This window comes from Ambystoma mexicanum, chromosome 5q (genome assembly GCF_040938575.1).
Source record: "Ambystoma mexicanum isolate Mex_15411 chromosome 5q, UKY_AmexF1_1, whole genome shotgun sequence".
In the NCBI taxonomy this organism is placed as follows: Eukaryota; Metazoa; Chordata; class Amphibia; order Caudata; family Ambystomatidae; genus Ambystoma; species Ambystoma mexicanum.
This window is the reverse complement of record NC_090933.1, coordinates 1,144,274,877-1,144,296,661: the sequence shown is the minus strand read 5'-3', so window position 1 is coordinate 1,144,296,661 and position 21,785 is coordinate 1,144,274,877. Positions and strand designations below refer to the sequence as shown.

At 43.4% G+C, this 21,785-nt stretch overlaps 1 protein-coding gene across 1 annotated transcript in view; it reads left to right on the top strand.

Moving 5' to 3' along the window:
- Window positions 1–21,785, top strand: part of LOC138497932 (CMP-N-acetylneuraminate-beta-galactosamide-alpha-2,3-sialyltransferase 1-like) — an 86,814-nt gene that overhangs the window by 26,823 nt on the left and 38,206 nt on the right. The window contains exon 3 of the mRNA XM_069621666.1: window positions 436–629. Within this exon, the coding sequence (XP_069477767.1) occupies window positions 436–629 (194 nt within the window). The remainder of the gene's footprint in view (window positions 1–435; window positions 630–21,785) is intronic.

The following is a 21,785-nucleotide window of genomic DNA, read 5'->3' as shown; positions in this document are numbered from 1 at the left end:
CATTATCACGTGATAATGAACACTCCATCAGTCTATAATAGGCTTAATTCTGTGGGCAGGCACTCCTTGACTCTGATGGGTTACAGGGGATTATTATACGCCTGATAAGTCATTGAAGTTATGAAAACTAGTATCTCCATTCATATTGTTGTGCATCTCAATATAAAGCCATATTAAGATCATTTGAATTCCTTGTACTTGGAATTCGTCCATTTGGTTCCTTGGGCTTGTCATTCAAGACACCCATTACTTGGGCTAGCGGTACGCCAAGCCTTCCCATTGAATAAGAGCAGAGGCACATACATGCACGCCGGCGATGTCAGCATGTCAGCATAGTGGTGCTCAAACATTTAACAGAAGCATGATTTATAATGTGTTTGCAAGAAATGACTGTGTCAACCAAATGTAGTGACGACATCTCTCTTTGCCCGACAGGATTTGCAAAAGGAGCCTAATCCCAAACCTTTCGATGAGATGGTCAAGAAATTGTTTGAGACTATCTCTGGAGAAGAGGACTTCCTGGAAGCCAGCCCGTACCGCTGCCGAAGATGTGCTGTCGTAGGCAACTCAGGCAACCTCAAGAACTCAGGCTACGGAATGTGGATTGATAACCATGACTTTATTTTTCGGTGAGTAAATAAGGTTCCTACCTGTAGTGTGATGTTGTGTATTGGATCTGAGTTCTCATCCCATCGGACCTGAGTGCGTGTGCCCCGCAGACACCTCCCTCCCTTTTCTATTATTTCTTATCAGATGCAAAGTGTTTCAATGTTATCTATCCCTTGCTTATTTGTTTGCTTTTTTCTTTACTCGTCTCTGCCCCGTGCATCTTATGTAGGAAATTTAGAAACATATATTACTCTATATGGTGCATGTAATGGTGTGGATTTAAATGATGGATGGTTTAGGGGAAATACACAACATTGGATCAACTTAACTTAATATACTTCCCAGCAATGCGCTCATGTTGTGACTACATTTCTTAAAATGGCTGGTACAAGCATTGTTTTATATTCTTTTTTTACATTTAAACATGTTTCTATATGTCACTAACTTCAGCTTTCTACTATATTGTACACACATATAACCCTACAATAGCAATCAAGATCTGCCTCCTTGTCTGATCGCAGCATGCATCACACAAATTCAAGCACTCACTGCATTTCCCAGCACTATCACCCACCATTACCACCTCATCATAGCCCTAAAACAAACCCTCATGCTGGCAAAGAGCTCCGGCTTGCTGAACACCAACATGAGCAAAAACAAAAGTCACAGCGCAAACAAAGCCCTTTCACATCTGGGCTCAGGCAACAGGACCACCCTCCTGCATTGCACAGCTGACTGAAGAGGACCCTGATAGCAAGTGCATGGTGGTTATTTACTCTTGATTCTACAACTACAATATATTGAAGGAAGGAACCAGAAGACAGACCTTCTTGGTCTATGCCCCAAGTGTCTGAGACCACCTAACGTCAACATCAGGCTTGCCCCCTAGCTTCTACAGTTCAAGAAGGAGCTCAAGACCGATTCTTTCAAGGAATGCCTCCTCTCTACCACCAAGATTCATACACCCTCCTCTCCCCACCCTACCTGAGTATGGGTGATCTGCTACCTTTCTAGACTGCCTCACCTCCCTCTACACTGTCAGCTCCCTGCTCCCTTGTTTCTCTGCATTCCTCACCATGTTCCTGCCCCTATGATTGTAAAGGGGTCTGTTGATTCCCTAAAGTGAGGTCCATGCTCAATATATAACCTAATAATAATAATTCCTAAACAGAAGGGTGCACTCCTGGCAGTGGAGAGAACCACTGGTGCGGACCTTAGGACTGAACAGTGCAGTTGGGAAGGTCATACTGTGTGAAAATCCCAGATATATAGTAGCTTCAACAGGACCCCAGCGGCAGTGCTACCGATGAAGACAAAGTCTGCCATTCCTTAACATTTATCCCATTCCTGGATACTTCTGTATGCCCCCTATCTGTGTCCTTCCAAGTGTACCCTTAGTAATCTTCCAGTTTAATAGTATCTATTCTACCATACCCTATCCCTGCATCCCCATTCTGTACAGTGTCCAGGTCTTCACAGCTAGGTTTGTGCTACATTTAATCCAGCAAAAACAGCAATAACATACATACATCTCGGCTCATCTTGGCTCTGCTCCCTTTGCTTCCATTGACTACTATGGAGGGTCATAAGAAGGAGTTGCACACAATAAGGACATGATGAACTCTATTTGGCCTCTGGTTTTGCTGGTTTGGTGTTGGTCCATTCTTAGGCTCCCCCATTTCTAGGTCTAAAATGGGGGCAACCTTCACCCGCGCTACCTTAGCAGCAGCAGGGGTGTTGGCTGGTTTGGTGTTTTTGATCCGATTTTTGTTTTCTGCAGGTTTTTGGACTTCATAAATGTGGGTCGCCTGCTCTATAACCCAGTCCAGAGATCTTTTATCATGGAAATCCCTCACCACCTGGGTCATAATATACTTTGGGAGCGCATGAAAGAAGGTAGTTATAAACTCCCTGCTATCCGTACGCACCCTCCTAGTGGTTTGTGCAAAGGCACGTTGTAGCTTGTGCACAAATTCTCATGGGGCCTGATCTTCCCCGCACTGCAAATTGTAGGCCGCTTTGCGGGCCTCTTGGGGGTTTCTGTAGGCAGAAAAGTGTTTCAAGATGGCCACCCTGTAGGTGGACCATTTTGAATGGTTCTGGTCCTTCAGTCCAGCAAAGAAGCTGGAGTACTCTGTAGAGAACGTCCACTTAGCATACTCTATGCAGTTCTGGTTGTCTTTAAGGTGGAAAGTGTCCATCATCTGCTCGTAGAGTTTCAAATGTTCCCAGACAGAATATTGTGCATTTTTGCGGTATGGGGTTATGAAACTCCTAATGGCCTTAATCTGCCTAATGGGGACTTTTGCCATAACTCTCTTTAGTTTATCTGCCTTCTTTGGCTTTGTCACCCGAGTCCTCTTGCCCTCAGACTCAGAGGCACTACTATTTGAGGTCTACTCATGATCATCTAGGCGCTTCCTGATTCTGTGAGCCTGGGAGGGGCTCACAGAATGGTGGGGCCTAGTTTCTTCTCCCCTGTGGCGCGCAGCAGAGTAGTCTTCTGACTCCTCCCTGTGTCCAGGGTTGGCAGAGTATCCCCCCCACTGCCCTAATTGGGTAGAGGTCTTCAGGATGCTCTTTTGGGGCCTCTTTTCCTGTTGTCCCTTGCCAAATTGAACCAACTGATCCCTTTGGAGGTAGTGATTCTGCAGATCTGATTCCCTGATCTTCTCCTCATAGGTTTCCTGGTCAGAGACATCAGCCTTCATATTCTTGCACCTGTACAGGGACGTCCTTCCACCAATTTCTGGGGGAAGCTGACCCGTCAGCTCCATTATGCTCGGCCTATTTATTTCTGATGTCCTCATGGTTTCCAGCTCATGTAAATTGGTAGCCATGAATTCAGAGATGCACAAAGTGTTAAATGGGTTTAAGTCCCTTAGTACAGAGGTCATCATGCTATGATATGGGTTGCCCTGTCCATCTCTACCTGTTTGGGGTCCCTCCAGTTTGTATTAGATCTAGGATGCTCTTTCTCCAACCTCACTAGTTTTTCTTTCTTCGCCCCTATCTCTTGATAATAGGCAAAGATCTGAGCCTTTTGCTTGGCTATTAGGGTTTTACTGGCCTCTATGACTCGCACTTGAAGTACCACCTGCTGGATGAGCCCCTCTTTCTCCTCACAGAGGGCCCCATTGTCTCTCTGCACTTCCTGTATGGTTTGGGAACAATGAGACCATTTCAGTTGCAGGAGGAGAACCTCCTTTTTCTGCACATTTAGATCCTCTAAGGCCTGCTCTAGCTCAAGTTCCATTTGTCTCCTATGTCCCATTATTTTATCATATTCTTCTTTTAGACCAGTCAGTCCCTGAAGGCCTGACTCCCTTCTCTCCAGCTTGGTTTTTAAATTACACATTTCCTGGTGGAGGCCCTCTTTCTCCTGATACAGAGCGCCCCTTTGTTCAACTAGGTCATACCTTTGTTGCTTGATGGCATTTCATTTTTGGTGCTCTTCATCAAATGCTGATTGAAAGTGGAGGTCTCTCATAATTAATTTATTATTTTCCTCTTCCATTTCTCAATCTGCTTTCGTAACATGGTTATTTGTTCTGAGCAAACTTTATTATATTTTAGTTGTTGATTTAATTTCTGTTGACTCTCTTGCAGAGAGTCAACCTTTTCCCTACACTCCTCTTTCAATGCATCTAATTGGGCCTCTTGGTCTATGTTATTCTACTGTTGGAGAACCAAGTCCTCTTTTAGTTTTTTAATGTACTCTCCAGATTCTGCCTCAGAATCTTGGCTATTTTGCAAGTTTTGTTCCGCTAATTTCAGTTCAGTCTGGATTTGAGCTAAAAGTTCGGATTGATTTTGCGCAAGGGTTGTATTTTCCTCATGCTTTTCCTGCATCACTCCCATATGAAGATACATATAGGCCGCTATTCTAACAATTTTGGTCTGCTCCTCTTTAATTTTCAGAGTCATGTATAACTTGCTTAAAGCTTGGTGTAATAGGCCACTGTCCTGCCATTTATCCATGTCTATGGCGGTGACATGTTGCGTTATTTCTTCTAGCCAGACTTTTTCATCTTGTTCTGGCAATTCCCCCCTGATACATAATGTGTGCAGAAGGTGCTACCTAGCTATGTTGATTTCTACTGTGGCCATTTAAGAAAGTGTTCTTTCTTTATTCATTTATTTATAGTAGGGTAATCTGTATTCTATTGCTTTTTGTCTATTTTTGGGGTTGCTTTAACTTTAATTTTATACACAGGCCTAGTGCTTAGGATTTTCGTTTTGGGGAGGCGCTTCTACAGTGTAACCCAGTATTTCAAATACACAAAGTATCACTACCTTGCAGGTTAGTCTGCTGTGTTAGGCTTTCACGGGTGAATAAACAAACTCAATCCCCGACTAGAGCTCCCAATTTGTTAAGAATAGCAATCGGACGTCACACACCAGACCAGGACACTTGGTCTTCAATAGGAATGCTTTTTCTTTAATTTCTATGAATTCAAATTGAGCGGATACCCGACCCGTCTCACACCCCCTTTTATAAGTACCCCAGGTCACAATGGACCATGAACCAGGCCGGTTGGAGTAAATACAATTTTTATTTATTTTTAGAATTCACAAAAAAATCACACAAATTTTAATATTGGGCAGCAATCACCAATGGAGTGATAATTACAATACAAACTACTGAACTACACTCGGTTAACCTTCTACATGAACATATCAAAAGCACAATTGAATAGGAACACTTTTTGAATTAGGATAGATAGCACCCGAGTTCCCTCAACCCACAAATAATCAAATTCTGAGTGTACAGAAAGAAGCAGAAGGAAGTCGGGGATACGAGACAACAAACAGAATCAAAATCCGACCTTCCATCTGCAAGGCCTAAAATGACACTCAGATTTTTATAAATACTAAATTACATATGTTTTGAAATAAGGCTATGCATATGTTTTATCACAGTATTAGGGATGCTATCTCACTATCAACCATAAGGTAAGATATCACAAAAGCATACAGTTCACAAAACTGATTTGAAATTGAAAACCCAGTGCAGCCAAATCATATGTTGGAAAGTTGCATTTTTACACAAAAGCAGTTTTAAATGTAAAAACATGTTTTAAAAATACGGGTGAAAAACACTGAATTTGAATGCGGTTTTTGTGCTGGGAGATAGATGTATATCACAGGGACAATATCAAAGTGAAAGGATGGTACTAGCTGAAGATTTCTATGAGATTTTCGGGGTGGAATGGGGTTCAGTTTTAGGAAAATAGAGCAGTTAAAAATATGAAAATCGCTTTGAAAGAAAGGCAAATTTGACTTAAACTAAATTATATAGACTATATTGTTAAAGAGTGACACAGTAAACTCCAAGGCTGATTTGCGAAGTCTGTTTAACAGTTTTTGTTGTTTTTAGTGAGATATCTTCATCCTAAAATTCCATAACTTTATACGTGGGTGCGGATTATCATTAGGCATGTAAGTATTAAAATTCGCAATAGCATCATGGATACTTTCCTTTTAATACCCCATTCTCAACCATTTATATTCCCCATGTGTCAGTGAAGTCTATGACGTCTTAAATTAAAGCCCATAAAATCCCATTTAAACTATAAACTTTTTACATTTTTTGAAAAGTCCTGTGGCAAAGATAAAAGTCTTACATGTTTTATTATTTATAAAATAGTCTTTTGAAACAAATGTTCAGTATTGTTCCCCATATATGGGCACAGCTTCCAGGCCATCTCCCTCATTCCAGGGTTTGCCATGGAGTTTTTCTTTGAAGCTTCTTGTAGAAGTCACAGGGAGGTGTGATTTTCTTTTTCACATCATCGTGTCCCAGAATGTCTATTGCAAGAGGCTCCTGCCTAGACCAAAGTCTGATGAGTATGTGAACTTTCTTTGTCTTGGTCAGTTCAAAGTTTTTCAACCTAGTAATTATCAGGCTTGTGTCCTGGAAGTGTATGGTGTTTTCCTTTGGGGGTAGCCTTAGTTTAACTAGCAAGGAAAAACCTGTTCTGGAGCTTGCAAAATTCAGCCAATGCAGTTTAATTCCTTTTATTTTCTTCTCTTTTCTGTTCTTTTCTTTTCTTTTGTCCTGGATCAAAAGAAACCTGTTGGATAAAACATACCCTGTTTGTTTCCCCAGCAACAAACCCCTTTACATAGCTAGGCACAGACAAGTATTTGTTCAACATGGTACTTTTTAAAACAGGCATTTCTTTCTGGTTTCCACAAGACACATGGTAAATGTTGCTGGGATTTCTCTTCCATCTACTTCCTAATATTGTTCTGTAGCTGTAGCCAGCTTATTTTACACAACAGTCTGTACAAGGTAAATGTCTCCTGAAATTGGCAGGGGCACAGAAAGCTTGAATTCCTTTTCAAGCTGTAATTTTTGACATTTTGTAGCAAAAGTTTAAGCATTTATCCGTGCAGCTGAAGTAAAGCTTTTGTTGATTTTCTCAGATTTATCTGGCAGAGCCTGCCATTCAGGAATAAGGCTCTTTTCTGATGGAGCACAATGTGAATATAGCTGGGCATGACAAGGTCTTTTTGATAAAGGTAGTGTGATGAAGAACAGGGGAAGATAGCATCAGAGCGGCATCATCTTAAAGGTGAAATATTCCCTTTTTCAATAGGATCTTTGGGCTTGCAGCAAAGCAGTGCTGCTTTTTCACTCCATTTCTGTAAGACAAACAAGAACACACCCTAGTAGCATTTCTTGGGATGTTTCCTGTTCCATCTTGCCCATTGACGCTTGGCAAAACTGTGCAGCCCTCCTTTTGTCGCTGCAAAATGCAGTTTTTGTGTGAGGCAATGGTGCTCACAGGAGCAAGGACAGCCATGTTGCTGTTTCTGCTGAAATGCAGCTTGGTGATGTGGGGAAGTACAGCTAAGCGGGTAAATATATCCCACCTGAGTTGGTTTAGCCCACATCCCACGCCCTCAACAAAACCCTTTTTCGGGGATTGAATATTCCAGATGATTTGATCCAGGCTATTGGATGGCGCTGCAATTGGGTGGCAAAGATCTTTCCTACCACGTCTAAGAGCGCTATTGACCGGTAATGTTTAGGGTCTGTTCTTGCACCCTTTTTGAATATTGGAACTATGATAGCGCCTTTCCACAACATTGGTATCGTGCACTCTTTGAAGATGGTTCGGAATAGCTTGTCGAAAAGGCTGCCCACTCTTTGGGGTTTTGCTTCAACATGTGGTTTGTTAGGCCATCTGGACCAGGAGCCTGAGATGAACTAATTCACCTAATAATCTCTAAAATGACATCTTTAGTGATATCGATGTTCCAGGCCTTCAAGCATTGAAGCCGTGGTTCTGTTATTGATCCTTTCTTCTTTAACAAGTTGGTGTAGTGATCAATCCACTGTGCCTCTGTTACCATGTTACATTGCATAGATTGTTACAGAGCCTCAGTGTTGTTTACGATCATCCAGAACTCTCTTATGTTCTTCCGGGCCATGCTTTCCAACATGATGTCTGCATCGCGTTGTTCCACTATGATTTTGTGGGAGGTTAGCCTGTTCTTATATCTAATTTTGGCTTTCTTTTTCTCTTTGATGCGATTGGCGTTGGCAGTTTGCATAAATGCTCTGAATGAGATGTCAAGGTCGAAGGCATGCTGCAGTTTGAATCTCGGCTTTTCAGTCCCATAGCTCTCTTCTTTGTTTTGTTGTAATAAGGTGCAATACTCCACATTGTCTCCACCTTCCTTATTCATTTTGTTATGAAGAGCTTTCATGATGTTAATAACTTTTGTGCTGTCCAATCTAAGTCTAGTTCGACCTGGTTCTACATTCACCAGGTTTTTCCATTGTGCAAGAATAAAGGATTTTGTTCCTGTGAAGCACATTTTTTACCAGGTTATGGTCACTCTGTGGCATGTTGATGACAGTAATATTACTGACCTTCCTGGCAAATTGTTCTGAAACGTAAAAGTAGTCCAGGACTGATTGTTGTTTGTCTCTCTCCAGGTAGCCTTCGGGGGGGGGCACACAATATTCCCGTTTAGGAGCGACATCTCCCTGGCTTCCATTTCCTCCAGCCATACTGTTTTAATGTGATTTGAGGGCCTTGTTTTTGTCCTACATTCTTATTAATGGATTCCGACATGACACACTCCATGTTTAGATCTGCACAGAGAATGATGTTCGGACTTCTCTCTGTGGACATGATGTTATCTATTATCTCACAAACCTCATCAAGGAAGGTCCAGGTCCCTGTTGCCTGGTGTTGCCAGGACATGTTAATAATGTGTAATTTAATTTCTTCCTATTGCCATCTGGGTCCTGTGGTGATTCTATAATGGATCTTTGTACATACGGACAATGGTTATATTAATCCAGTATTCGAAAGTCACTTGCTGTTTTGACCAGACATCGGTCGGCCCTTTGAGTGTTTTATAGCGGGGTTTGCTGAAATTTCATAACCTTCTAAACATGGTGAATAGTGAGCCAAATTTCCTGAAGGCATAATATATCCAGGTCTTTTAACAGCTTTGAGGTGTTGTGAAACAGGTGAGCAGACCCCCGTGTGTTCCGAGAGCCCATCTGTATCACAGCATTTACTGGATTCGTTGGGCGTTAGCTAGCCCTGTTATTATTTAGGGCACCAGCGATCCAGCTCCAATCATCACATTCTTCTCCTTAAAGTTTTTGTGCACATTCACCTCCTTGTTGTTAAATGCAAACATAATTATTATTTGTTTTTTGGGCCTTAGATCTTCCTCCTGGAATCTGCAGTGCGGCTCCACTCCTTGCTCCCCCACTGCAGTTTGTTCAGTCACATTTTTATATGTATAAGCATGATCTCTGTTGGGTCTACCTAATTTACGATTCAGACCACGGTCCTCCGTGTCTAACTGATTTGATCGTGTTGTAGTTTTATTTACTTTGTCTACAAGATTGACTTCCATTAGGTTAAAACCCAGTGAATTTATGTCCGATGTTCCATTCAGGATTGTGTCACGTATTGTTCTCGAGTAAATATGCAGTAGCACACGATCTAACGTTGTTTCACTGTCATTGGATGATATCAGTCTTAAATATGGTATGTGATGGAAAAGACGCAGAACATTATTCCTGTTTAGGATAAGCCCGTCGTTCGTTGGAGAGATTCTTTCAAGCAATGTGCAGAAGTTGGAATCAACCTTCTGTCTTTTGCTTTTGTTCCGTTGAGAGGAAGGGGCTGATGGCCAACTGTCAGCTCTCCATTCCTCTTCCCTCTCGTACTTAGGGTCAGCTTTGTACTTTTTTTTGTCCCATAGTGAGACAGATAAGGGTGGCTCAAGAGCTTTATTAGGTACTTGGGCGGATAGTCAGGGTTTTTGCTTCAGTTTCAGATTTTCCATGATAGTTAACTTCTTTGCTTCAATCGCAGCTCTTGGGTCTGCTATTGTTTGAAAACGCTTCAGGTCAGAGTCGCTACAGATCATATTTGTCTTTTGATTAGTATTTGTCTCAGGTGTAGAGGGCATAATGCATACCTTTTTTGCAGATATTGCTGGTTGCTGCTGAGGTTCTTCATCTGTGAGGATCTCCACGTCCTCTTCCGAATCACTACACAAAACTATTCTCCCCTCGTGGTTGTAACCCTCATCTTGCTCATCTTTGTATCTGTCCGTTTCACATGTGGAGAGATTTAGCATTTCGGCCATGAGATCTGCTTCTTCTGTCTCCGCCTCTGCTGGACGTAAAGCTTTTATCATCCTCCTTTATTGATGGAGTCATGACTTTTCCAGAGGCAGAAGCTTTTTTGGAGTGCCGTAGTTTGGATTGTGACATTCAAGGATTTTATGTTTCTCAGGAATTTTTGTGAGTTATTAGCATTTGGATTTTTGCCTCTAGACAGATTTTTGGTCTTCTTTTTGTTTTTGACTAGGTTGTGATTAGGTCCCCTTGTTTTTATCGGTACATCTCTTTTTTTCTAACAGATTGCATAGCTTTCCTTACTCTTTTTGTTGGTCTCAATCACATCATTTTCAGAGTCCTGTGGGTTGCCAATTACTCCCTCAGCATTGGCTGAGGTTGTCGGATTGGCGACGGGAACAGCAGCATTCCGTGCTATTGCTATGATTTTGCTTTGCTCACATTTGTTTCATTCTTGGATCTGTTCGGTCCTTATAGGAGTGTCACCCGAATTTTCTTCTGCACTTATCCGGATCAGAGACAGTTCTCGATGATTTTTCTTGTGTCAACAGTGGGAACATCTGCTAGTTGCTTGCTGGAATTTATGTTGCCACCGTTTTTGTGGCACATAGGCACTTCACAAGGAATTTCTGCTCGTGCAGGTTCTCAATCACTTCAATCTAAATGGTCCCTTTTCGAGATCGTCAAGGCTTCTCACGCAACTTCCGCAAGGAGCTTTTTTATCTTCAGTGTTGTTTTTTAGTTGTTCTTTTAGGAGGTTGGCTGATGTCTCCATTTTTTGAGTGTCGTTGTGGCCTTGCAATTTCATTTCCCTCAGCTCCATTTTGATGTTAACCATCTTAGAGTTCATGAGAGCAATTAGTGTGTTCTGGTCCTTATAATTGTCATTGAACTGTTCATATATTTTTATAAAGGGCGCCACTGCAATAGACATGTGACAACATTATGTTCGGCCATGCCTTATGAAATACTGTTTCTGCCATTTCACGTATTGCGTTGCTTGTGCCAGGTGATTTTAATTTCCTCACTGGTATAGATCTTCTAACTTTGGGTTACTCCTTTTCAACAAACGATGAATCAGAGGTTGATTTGTCGGACGAGGAGACTAGTTCTTTTAAGTGAGTTTGCACCATATTTTTAGAGCCCTCACAAGTGTCAATTCCATTTCTGGTTCTATTTTGAGAGCAAAGAATAGACGGGGAGGGACTGGAGTCAACACGTCTTAGTTTTTGAGGTTGTCTTTGCTTGTTTTGAGCTTCACTGCTGCTCTTGTTGGTAATTAGAGCTATGTCAATATCCTTATGTTGATCGTTAAGCGCAAAGGACTACCGTTCTGTGTTTCTAATACACTTCTCAATTGTATTGTTGTGATTGAATTTTGTATTGAGTATGGTTAAGATCTTTGAGAAGTTGGTCGGCAACTGCCACCAAATTACGCCGTCTTTTAGGGGCGGCCACTTCAATTTCCCTATGGGGCTCATCATGTGTTTCATTCACCCCCTCCTCTGGTATCCGTGATTGGGTTGAGGCGAATTGCATAGTTTCAAAGACTTCCTTGATGTCCATATGATTTAGTTGCTGATTGTGGTTGCCGGATCGCCCCATCACTGCCAATCTCTGCCGTTCAGACGAGGAGGTTTCGTGGACCATCAAGGCTTTCCGCCGTAGTCTGATACTTGCTTCTCCGGTAGTCAAGAGCGGTCATTTCAGAGTAGACCATTTCTAATTCCACTCCAGTAACCTTCATCTTGTGGGGCTTCACCTCTTGTTCAGCCCTTTTGCCTGTGCTAGGGCACCTTTTGTTGGTGCTCGTATCCATGGCAACAGTGTCTACACTCTCATGTTGCCCGGTGCTTCGCTCCACTATCCGGATTGACAAGATGTGCAACTGTGGAACAGCTCCCATGTCCAGCACTGGGTTGTTTTGTACGTCTTAGCAATATCGTTAGTCAAATGTAATGGGGACGAGTCGGCCGTGGATTTTCAAGTCCTGCTTCGTGCCGCATAGAACCACTTGTTTCTTTCATTGGGCACACCACCTGGCATTCACCCCAAGCTCTCCTCGTCTAGTGTCAGATCACTGTTCGACAACTGGCACGAGGTGCTGGTTAGAGGTTCATATTGCGATGGCATTTGTACTACTTGTACTACAACATTTCTGATAGTGCTTTTACACAAGTGTTTGACCCCCATGACACAGGTGTTAAATCTGTCCGCGACACCTCCACCAATTATAACCACTGGCATGCCTTCAGTTACTTGATCGTTTGCACTCGCACTTTCACGCCGATCCTTCTGCGACGATTGTGGGAAGGTGGAATTGTTGTCGCTGCAATCGGGTTTTTGGGGTCGGAGGAGGAGGCATGGTTGTGCGACTCATGGCTGTTTGTTGATTATCCTTGACCCACACTGTGACCTCCATTGAGCTGGTGGTGAGAGCTCCGTGCCCGCGTCCTACCAGGTCCTACCAGGAACACCAATAACACTCCTCGCACTCTGCGTCCGCTCTGCGGACGGAGGTAAGGTTTTGACTTGGAGGCTACTCCCTTGCTGGTAGAGAGAAACAAAACACTTGTGGCAGCAGATTCTCGCCAATAGATCTGAACACCAAGAACACTCCTCGCACTCCGCGTTCGCTCCGTGGACGGATGCAAGGTTTTGACTTGGAGGCTCCTCCTTTTCTGGTAGACAGAAACAAAACACTCATAGCAGCAGATTCTCTCCGATAGATCCGAACACCAAGAACACTCCTCGCACTCGAGATAGAATTGTGCTTCCAACGATTTGATATGTATTGGATGCTATGGACAAGCCTAAGTTCATAGCGGCAGCAGCGCCCTGTGTTCCCATAATGTCGGACAATATTGATGCTATAGATGTGATAGACGGAGTGCCTATCAGCTGTAAATAAAGACAGCTATGAATTGAGACCCAGCTGGCATAACTTGTTAAGGGCGGTGTGCAGCCAGAGGGAAGGAACATGGCTAGTACCCTATGCCTATGCTGTGGTGTAACCTGGGGATAGGCAGCCTGACCCTGTCCCTGCTTTTCTGAATACCACTTTGGTATGTCCTCATTTCTGGAAGGGCATGACCCTGATATAATTCTTAATGTCTGTAGCTACACTCCTCCTGTGTCTATCTGTCCTTGTGGCTGCTGGGAAGGTGCTATGCCATGCTGCACAACATATTGCAATGCAAGGTTACGTACAGTGTCAAAATATGCAGCCAGTAGTCGATAGTCTGTTTTGTAAAATGGGGCCTCTGCGGTTTGGATGAAACCGGCTAAAAATTCAAGTGACAGATTGGGTGTGGCTAATGGTCCATGTCTAGCATTTGTTTGTGGATAAACCAGGTTAGCTCCAAACCAGTTGACATGATTTGTATGTGTTAAAGCCAATTCAGAAAACTGGCATTGGCGATATTGGATGGTGTTTAAGTCTCCCCTTTTCAGGAGAGTTGCAAACACCTTATTTACCTTGTTGGTTGGGGTTTTGAAGGAATTCAAGAGCGATTCAGCGTGCAGCCCTCCCAGATGCCCAACCGCTACTGTAAAGTTTATATGAACTCCCTGACAGTGTGATAACCTAAGACAATCAAAAACCGCCGTTCTGCAATGGATGGGAATATTGATTTCCTGATGGGCCATCTTTTGTACCCACCTTACCTCTTTTGATTAAAAAGATTTTTAGAAAAAATATTTCTTCCCTGTCCATTTATCATGACTGGGGCATCAGGTTACTATTAGCAATGCTACGGTCAACTCTAAGAAGTCCCCTCTAGCTGGGGTGCCACCTGTCTTGATTGCCTATAACTAGGTGTGACCACGAGCTTCTTAGTTCCACCTCGTTTGAGGCTGTGAAAACAGACGCCTGGAAAACAGTCACTCATGTCAAAACTCACAATAGGCTGTGTCTCAACGCTAAAAGACAGGTATGCCTAGGTTCATGTGCTCATCAACATGAATAAACATATACAGTCAGGAATTGTAAAGTTCTGAGACTCAAAGAGATACCACTCTGGCGCATTGCTCTGAATTATACACCTGACACGACACATGAGTTATCATGTTAATGCATAAACTAAATTCCCACTCCCACTCCACGGCCCACTCCCTCAAAGGCCCACGGGAGGCAAGGCCAGCTCCTATTTTGTGCCTGAGTCCCTATCTTCCACTTGTCGAGCAGGAGCTCCAGGTCATGTCCCTGCAGGAGCAGAGGACCCACGGAGCACACCAGATGCCCAGGATTGCAGACCATTATTTATGGTAAGCACTAATGCCCCCCTGCCAACCTTGAAAACATCACATGCAAAGCTGCATTTTTCGCGTGATGAGCACGCATCGAATCCGGACCCTGCAAAAGGAAAATAACAGCGTTTATTTTCCAAAAAGGCTATCCCCAGCCCATTTCCGCCATCAAGGTACACAAGGTACGCCACACTCCAAGATGGCCGATTGCCCAGTGCACACAGCAGCCTCCTTCTAACCCAGGCCCCCGATGCGATCCGATTGGTCACTGGGACCATAATCATCCCCATTGGTTGCCGGCAGGCGAAGCCGGCCCACTCCCTCCAAGGCCCACGGGAGGCAAGGCCAGCTCCTGTTTTGTGCCTGTTCGGTGCCGTGTTTGCCGTCTGCCAGACCCCCTGGCCCACTTCATATAAGGTACTCTTGCACCCTTGACACTAAACTACCATAGTAGTCCAAATTTTGCACAATGTACTTATGTGCGACCACGTTTTTCCCTATATGAACTATTGGTCTAGCCTATGCAGCCCGACCGCTATGACCATGCCCCTACACTGAACCACCTGCATTGCCAGAACTGCATTTAGCCTATCTATGAGTGCACTGCCAGAACTGCATTTAGCCTATCTATGATTGCACTGCCAGAACTGCATTTAGCCTATCTATGATTGCACTGTCAGAACTGCATTTAGCCTATCTATGATTGCACTGCCAGAACTACATTTAGCCTATCTATGATTGCATTAGTATATTGACAATATTTGACCTATGTTGTGCCCTGTGTTGTACCCTATGGTCGCCAGTAGACCACATCTAACCTTTGCTGAGCCCTGTGTTGTACCCTATGGTCGCTAGTAGACCACATCCAACCTTTGCTGAGCCCTGTGTTGTACCCTATGGTCGCTAGTAGACCACACCTGACCTTTGCTGAGCCCTGTGTTGTACCCTATGGTCGCTAGTAGACCACATCCAACCTTTGCTGAGCCCTGTGTTGTACCCTATGGTCGCTAGTAGACCACACCTGACCTTTGCTGAGCCCTGTGTTGTACCCTATGGTCGCTAGTAGACCACATCTGACCTTTGCTGAGCCCTGCGCTGTGCCCCATGGTCGCCATTAGACCGCATTCTCCTACCTCTGGAACTGGAAGGATGCTACACCTAGCATTAGTCCTCTGTACCATGGCTACAGTTACACAGGTTGTCCCTAGCAGTCAAGATCACATCGATCAGTCACCAACACCTACCTCAAACCTTAGCCAACACACTATTAACGCTATGCAACCTAATCTTTCCACATTCTGCAAGGCCCAAGAAACAACACTTTACGCCTCCCTACCTTGTACCACTTCCAACAGAAACAACAGACTCCGTGCTAGACTAGCCAAACTACATGAACCACTGAGAAGAGCCCTTCCGGCCTCCAACCTCAAAACCAACTACAAACCCAACCCACGATTGCCCAGCCACTCTAAATGGCCTACTCAAACAACTTCCTTGAATGTGAACACCCTCCAGCTTAATAATCTCCAACCCAAAGCCTGCCTCACTGTAGACAAACCCATCCGAGTTAACAAAACTCCTGAGGACCCCCTTCTCAAGGGAGCGCTCCTTAATGCTAGATCATTAGTCGCTCACGCTACGGATATCGCCGATTTAATCACGGAAGGGAACCTGGATTATCTTGCAATTACGGAAACTTGGCTCCATAATGCAGCGGGACCTGCCCTTATGCTAGCTGTCCCTGATGGCTACACCATAATCAGACAAGACCGTGATAATGCACGAGGTGGCGGCATTGCTATTATTTCTAAAACGGCTCTTGGTCTCAGACTAGTCCCTACCCAGCCTCTACAATCATGTGAAACCCTCACTGCCAAAATGCAGTTAAATAAGTCGCAATCCATTACCATACACCTTATATACAGACCACCCGACCCTCTTGGTACCTTTGAGGAAGACTTGCATAATATAATTATGAACAACCTGAAACCCACCACGCAACTACTTATATTAGGTGACTTCAACCTAGGATTCAACGACCAAACGGACAAAAATGCCACAGAAATAGCTAAAACGATCAAAGTACTAGGCCTTACCCAAAATGTCACTACACCCACCCACCTTAAAGGGAGAATATTGGACTGGGTAGCGGACCTTAACTGCTCTGCCACCATCACCGCCATCCTGCCTTTAGCATGGACAGACCATTCTCTGATCGCCTTTCACTTATCCACTATCAGACCCACACCACAGGCTCGACCACGAGCGCCACCATGCCCAACCAGAAGCAATAAAAGTATTACGGTAGAAAAAATCATCCCCGCCATACTGCCTACTCTTAACGCACTGCCTGATAATCTCGACCCCAGCAGCCTAGTTCAGGAATTTAACAATATTATGCTCACCACATTGGATAAAATTGCTCCTATCAAACTCAGACCGAGCAAACCCATATCCCACCTAAACAAGTGGTTCACCCCACAACTTAAAGACCTTCGTACCTTAAAGAACAAAAGCGAAACAAATTGGAGACTATGCCCCTCTAGTGAGAACAAAGCCAAATTAACTGCACTTTCCTCACACTACAAAAAGGAAATCTGCCAAGCAAAACGCGACTCCTACGACAAACGTATTGCTAATTCAAACTCAAGCATGAAAGAACTCTTCTGTATACTCAAAGAACTAGAGTCCCCTATAGCTATCCCGGACGTCTGCACCAAGGACAAAGCCTGGTGTACAGATATACAACAAGCCTTAGCACAAAAAATTGAAACACTTCAGAATAAAATTCAACTACAAAAGAAGGCTCTAAACCTACAGCACTCGCCCAACACTCTCCTGCCCAACGAGCCACCACCGGTACACAATGCCACATTCCACTTCTCTAAAATGTCCATCCTAGAGGTAGAAAAAATTATCCTATCTTTGAAGCCTTCAAACTGTAAAGGTGACATCTGCCCTGCACAGCTAATAAAAGACGCTGCTAGAGAACTCTCTCCATTTATAACCAAACTGATAAATGCCTCATTTGCTACAGGTACCATACCTGCCAACCTCAAGCAATCCTGTGTGCTACCACTCCTCAAGAAACAGACACTTGATCCCCTCATTCCTACAAACTACCGGCCCATTACCACGCTCCCATTTTTACTAAAAATACTGAAGAAGGCCGCCTACACTCAAATTCAGAAGCATTTAGAATTGCACAAACTCCTGGGCAGCAGACAATCTGGTTTCCGTCCACTGCACGGAACTGAGACTGCCCTAATTGACCTTAAGTCCCAGATAGACGAGTTGAGAGACAAAGGAAGGACAGTACTCCTGCTTCTACTCGACCTCTCCGCTGCATTCGACCTGGTCAACCACAAGGTCTTATGTCGGCACCTTGACTCTGCAGCTCACTTCTCCACGGACGCTATCAAGTGGATCGAGTCCTTCTTGAGTGAAAGGACCATGAGAGTCTTCTCCCCCTCAGCATCAGCCAATCCTACACCCATCCTATGCGGTGTTCCCCAAGGATCTTGAGTCTTGCCTACCCTCTACAACATCTTCACTAAGCCACTGTTCGACGATCTGGACCAGCTGGGTATCACCTACACTAACTATGCAGATGATACTTAGATTCTCCTACCACTTTCGGAGGATTACGGTACGGACATGGGCCTAGTGAACAAAGTTTACCTTATCATCCAAGCATGGATGGCCACACACGGCCTATGCTTGAACGATGATAAGACTGAACTAATAATATTGGGCTCGCAGGCTAATATTAAAAAACTAGGTCAAGAATACTCATCTTTCAATATTGACGGCAATACTATTAAAGTCTCCAAGGAAGTAAAAACGTTGGGATTCTACCTGGACTCCACACTATCCAGGTCAAATCCCTTACCTCGGCCACGGCTTACACATGCAAACTTCTCAGAGCCGGTAAACCGTTCCTCTCCGACAATAGCTGTCTGATCCTGGCTAGAGCTCTTATACTCTCTAGAATCGACTATTGCAATGCCCTCTACATTGGGGCTAACAAATCCACCATTCACAAGCTCCAAACGCTACAAAATAATGGCTTAAGAGCAGCCCTTGGCATAAATAAGACAACCCACATTTCTGCCTTGAGACGTCAACACAAATGGCTCTCCACATCCAATAAAATTCTTCTAAAAACACTCTCTTTGACACATAAAGCATTGAACAATGCGGCCCGTAGCTACCTTATAGACAAACTTCAGAGAAGAACTTCTCTCAGACCCACTAGAAGTGGGAACACCAACTGCCTAAATATCCCCAAATACAAACTCACTACCATCGGAGGTAATGGCTTCACCGTTAAGGCAGCCAAAAGCTGGAATTCACTGCCCCAGGAATTGAGAGTTGACCAATCATATCTACTCTTCAGGAAAAACTTAATAAAACACATTACTGCCACTAATCCTTAGCTTCCCACCACCCTCTCCCTGAGGACACTATCATGTAATTAAGAAACAGTATATCCTGCTATAATCTTTCTGTATGTAAATACTGCAGCCTATGTATATGTAACCAGACAAGCTCTACATCCTCAGTGCATGTACCTTTACCTCAGTCCTATTGTTCATATTGTATATATCCTGTAATCTTGCAAAAATTGTTCATTTTGCTATATGTAAATTCTGTAACCTGTGTATACATAACCATGTAAGCCTTGCAGTTCCTTGTCGTTGCGCCCTTTTACTTACGAGTCTGGTGCACCTAACAAATGAATAAACAAAACAAAACAAAACAAAATAAACCCCTATCTTCTGAAGGTTCTTATCCTCATTAAACAAGCTAAAGAAAAAGCAGATATAAGATAACATAATATCACATCTATGGTCAAGATTGTCATGTAGGCAAAGAGAATGTTTGAATGTGCAAGTATAGCACAAGTGGTGGTTTAGTTTAACGCATGGGTAACCTACATCTCTTATTAGGCTACGCTAGGTGTCCGGTCAAATGGTCGAAAATAAAAGATCGAATGACCATTATTTATTTATATATATTTTTAGTTTTGTTTGGTAAAAAAAAAATATAGAAAAGGGGGGTTAGGGGGAAACCCCCCATAAAACAAAATAATAATAAAAAAATGTGACCATTTTTTCGACCATTTGACTCTCTATCAAATGGCATTAGATCATTTGGTTTTCGACACTATACGCCATCAGTGTCCATGCGCCCAGCAAGCATCCACCTGCCACTCACGTTTAGAGTGGAGTGTGCTTCAAATGAAACAGCTCCTTCTGGGTTTGACAAGTTCTGCTTAGCTGGGACTGGCTGTATTGCTCGTATCCTGCTGCTGCTCTGCACTCCTCCCTAGACCCTCCAGCTTGAAATGGACTGCCAAGTCTGCTGCTCTTCCCTCCTTTCCCTCCTTTTTCCATCCTTGTGCTGGACTATATATCTACCAAGTAACATGGCGGCCCTGCACATGTGGGTTCGTTATATTCACTCTTTGGAACAGTGAGTATCACTTTGTTCATTCGAGGTAGAACTCCTATGTGAAAGCACGTTAAATGGGTTTTTGCATCTCAAAGTGAGATCTCTATATCCATTTAGTAAATGCCTTCACTGTACTCTATGGTATTTGTGAAGTTCTGCAACATCACAGCATTGTATGCTTCAGCAGGCAATCTTCTCTGGTTGTCTGTTATCAAGGGATATCTTTCTCACTTGTTACCCAGTGTTTTCTATGGTACCCTATGGGCCTTGACATTGTGAATGTGAAAGATGCTTCTGTTCACATCTGTCAATTTCCTGTTCTTGAATCCTTATCAGATAACACTTAACTGTGTAAGGCTAAAAGGCTGCTATCAGATAACACCTAATGGTGTGAAGTCAAACAGGCTGCTAGCTGACATTTGTGGTCGGCCGACCTGCCAGAGCAGGAAACACACCATTTCCTGGTCGTTGACTGATCTTGCAGAACTTACAAACACTTATCCATCAAGTATCACACACTTTGTATGCATCATTAAATGTTATGTTAACGTGCTCTGTCTGTGTAAAGAACACCTTTTATGACTACACGTCGTATGAGATATGAAAAGCTGTCTTAAAGTAGTCTGAGTTCATGTCATCAGTGCATGCAGCCACCTGTGCCACGGCAGTGAGAGCACGGGCTGTGCGGAAAAGCACACGCACCCTGGCGCTCCTCCATGAACATTGAGATAATGGAGACATTATTATGTAGATAGTTATATGCTTTATGCATAGTTTTACCCTTAATGTACATTACAATTGGTGTCACAGCGAAGTAACTGTGGTCAGCCACCCTGCTATCTCAGTGAGGAAAATAAGGCTGTAACCCTCACATGGCCCTGTGTCCTCTGTATGGCCACCATACTGTTTTTAAGCTTGTGACATATCAAAACTAGCCCTGTCTTTGTTCTAGGTCATTTTAAGGAAATGCCTAGGGGTGCAGTCTCCCTAAAACAAAAAGTGAAAGGTCATTGTACAACTAGATATATTATTTTCAATGTTAATGGTTATTGGATGGGATGCATTTAAGGTGAATCCATATAATTGAGTACATATATACATTTTCTGCTGTCCTTTATCAACACAAATTGCGAAAGCAATGCCAACTGTTCCAACCAAGCCTTAATCTTTCCAGGGCATTGTCCTGTTGGCATAACCTAGAATTTCTTCTGTTGTGTGGTACTACCCCACTTAGACCAAATCACTTCCAGTATATGGAATTGGTTTACTCTAAAAATAAAACAACAACAACAATTGTTCTACCTTTAGAATCAGGTAGGCTCCTTATATTAAGTTGTCTCAACAGTTAAGAAGGAAGCACTTTAATATATTCATTGGCAAAGCCTTGGTAGTTCCTCACCATATTTTCATCTCTCTGTCTTCAGTTGCACTTCCTTTTATTTTTATTTCAGCCATAATTAAAGTCTTATTTTGGGACCAGTCTCATTTGGCCCCAATAGAGGTCACTAACAAATAATTTATCTTAGCAAAGGATTTCATCTGCAAATTTACCTTTGGGAAGCATCACCTACTTGTGAATCCCCAAAGAGAGCAGGCAGTGGTGGCTCTTCAAGCCTCTTTACTCATGCCAAGGTGAGCAATGGAGTTAAACCAAATTCCAAGCATACATATTCAATCACGGAATGTGTTGCTATTCTAAGGGCTGTCCCCCATAATTCCCCCTTAACGTGGGCCAGCCACCATTGGAAAATGTGTCAAACTGAATGTCCAGACCATCAACAACCACAGGGACCACTTTCTGTTTGCAAGCCTTAATCAGTGGTTCTAACGAGAAACCCCCATG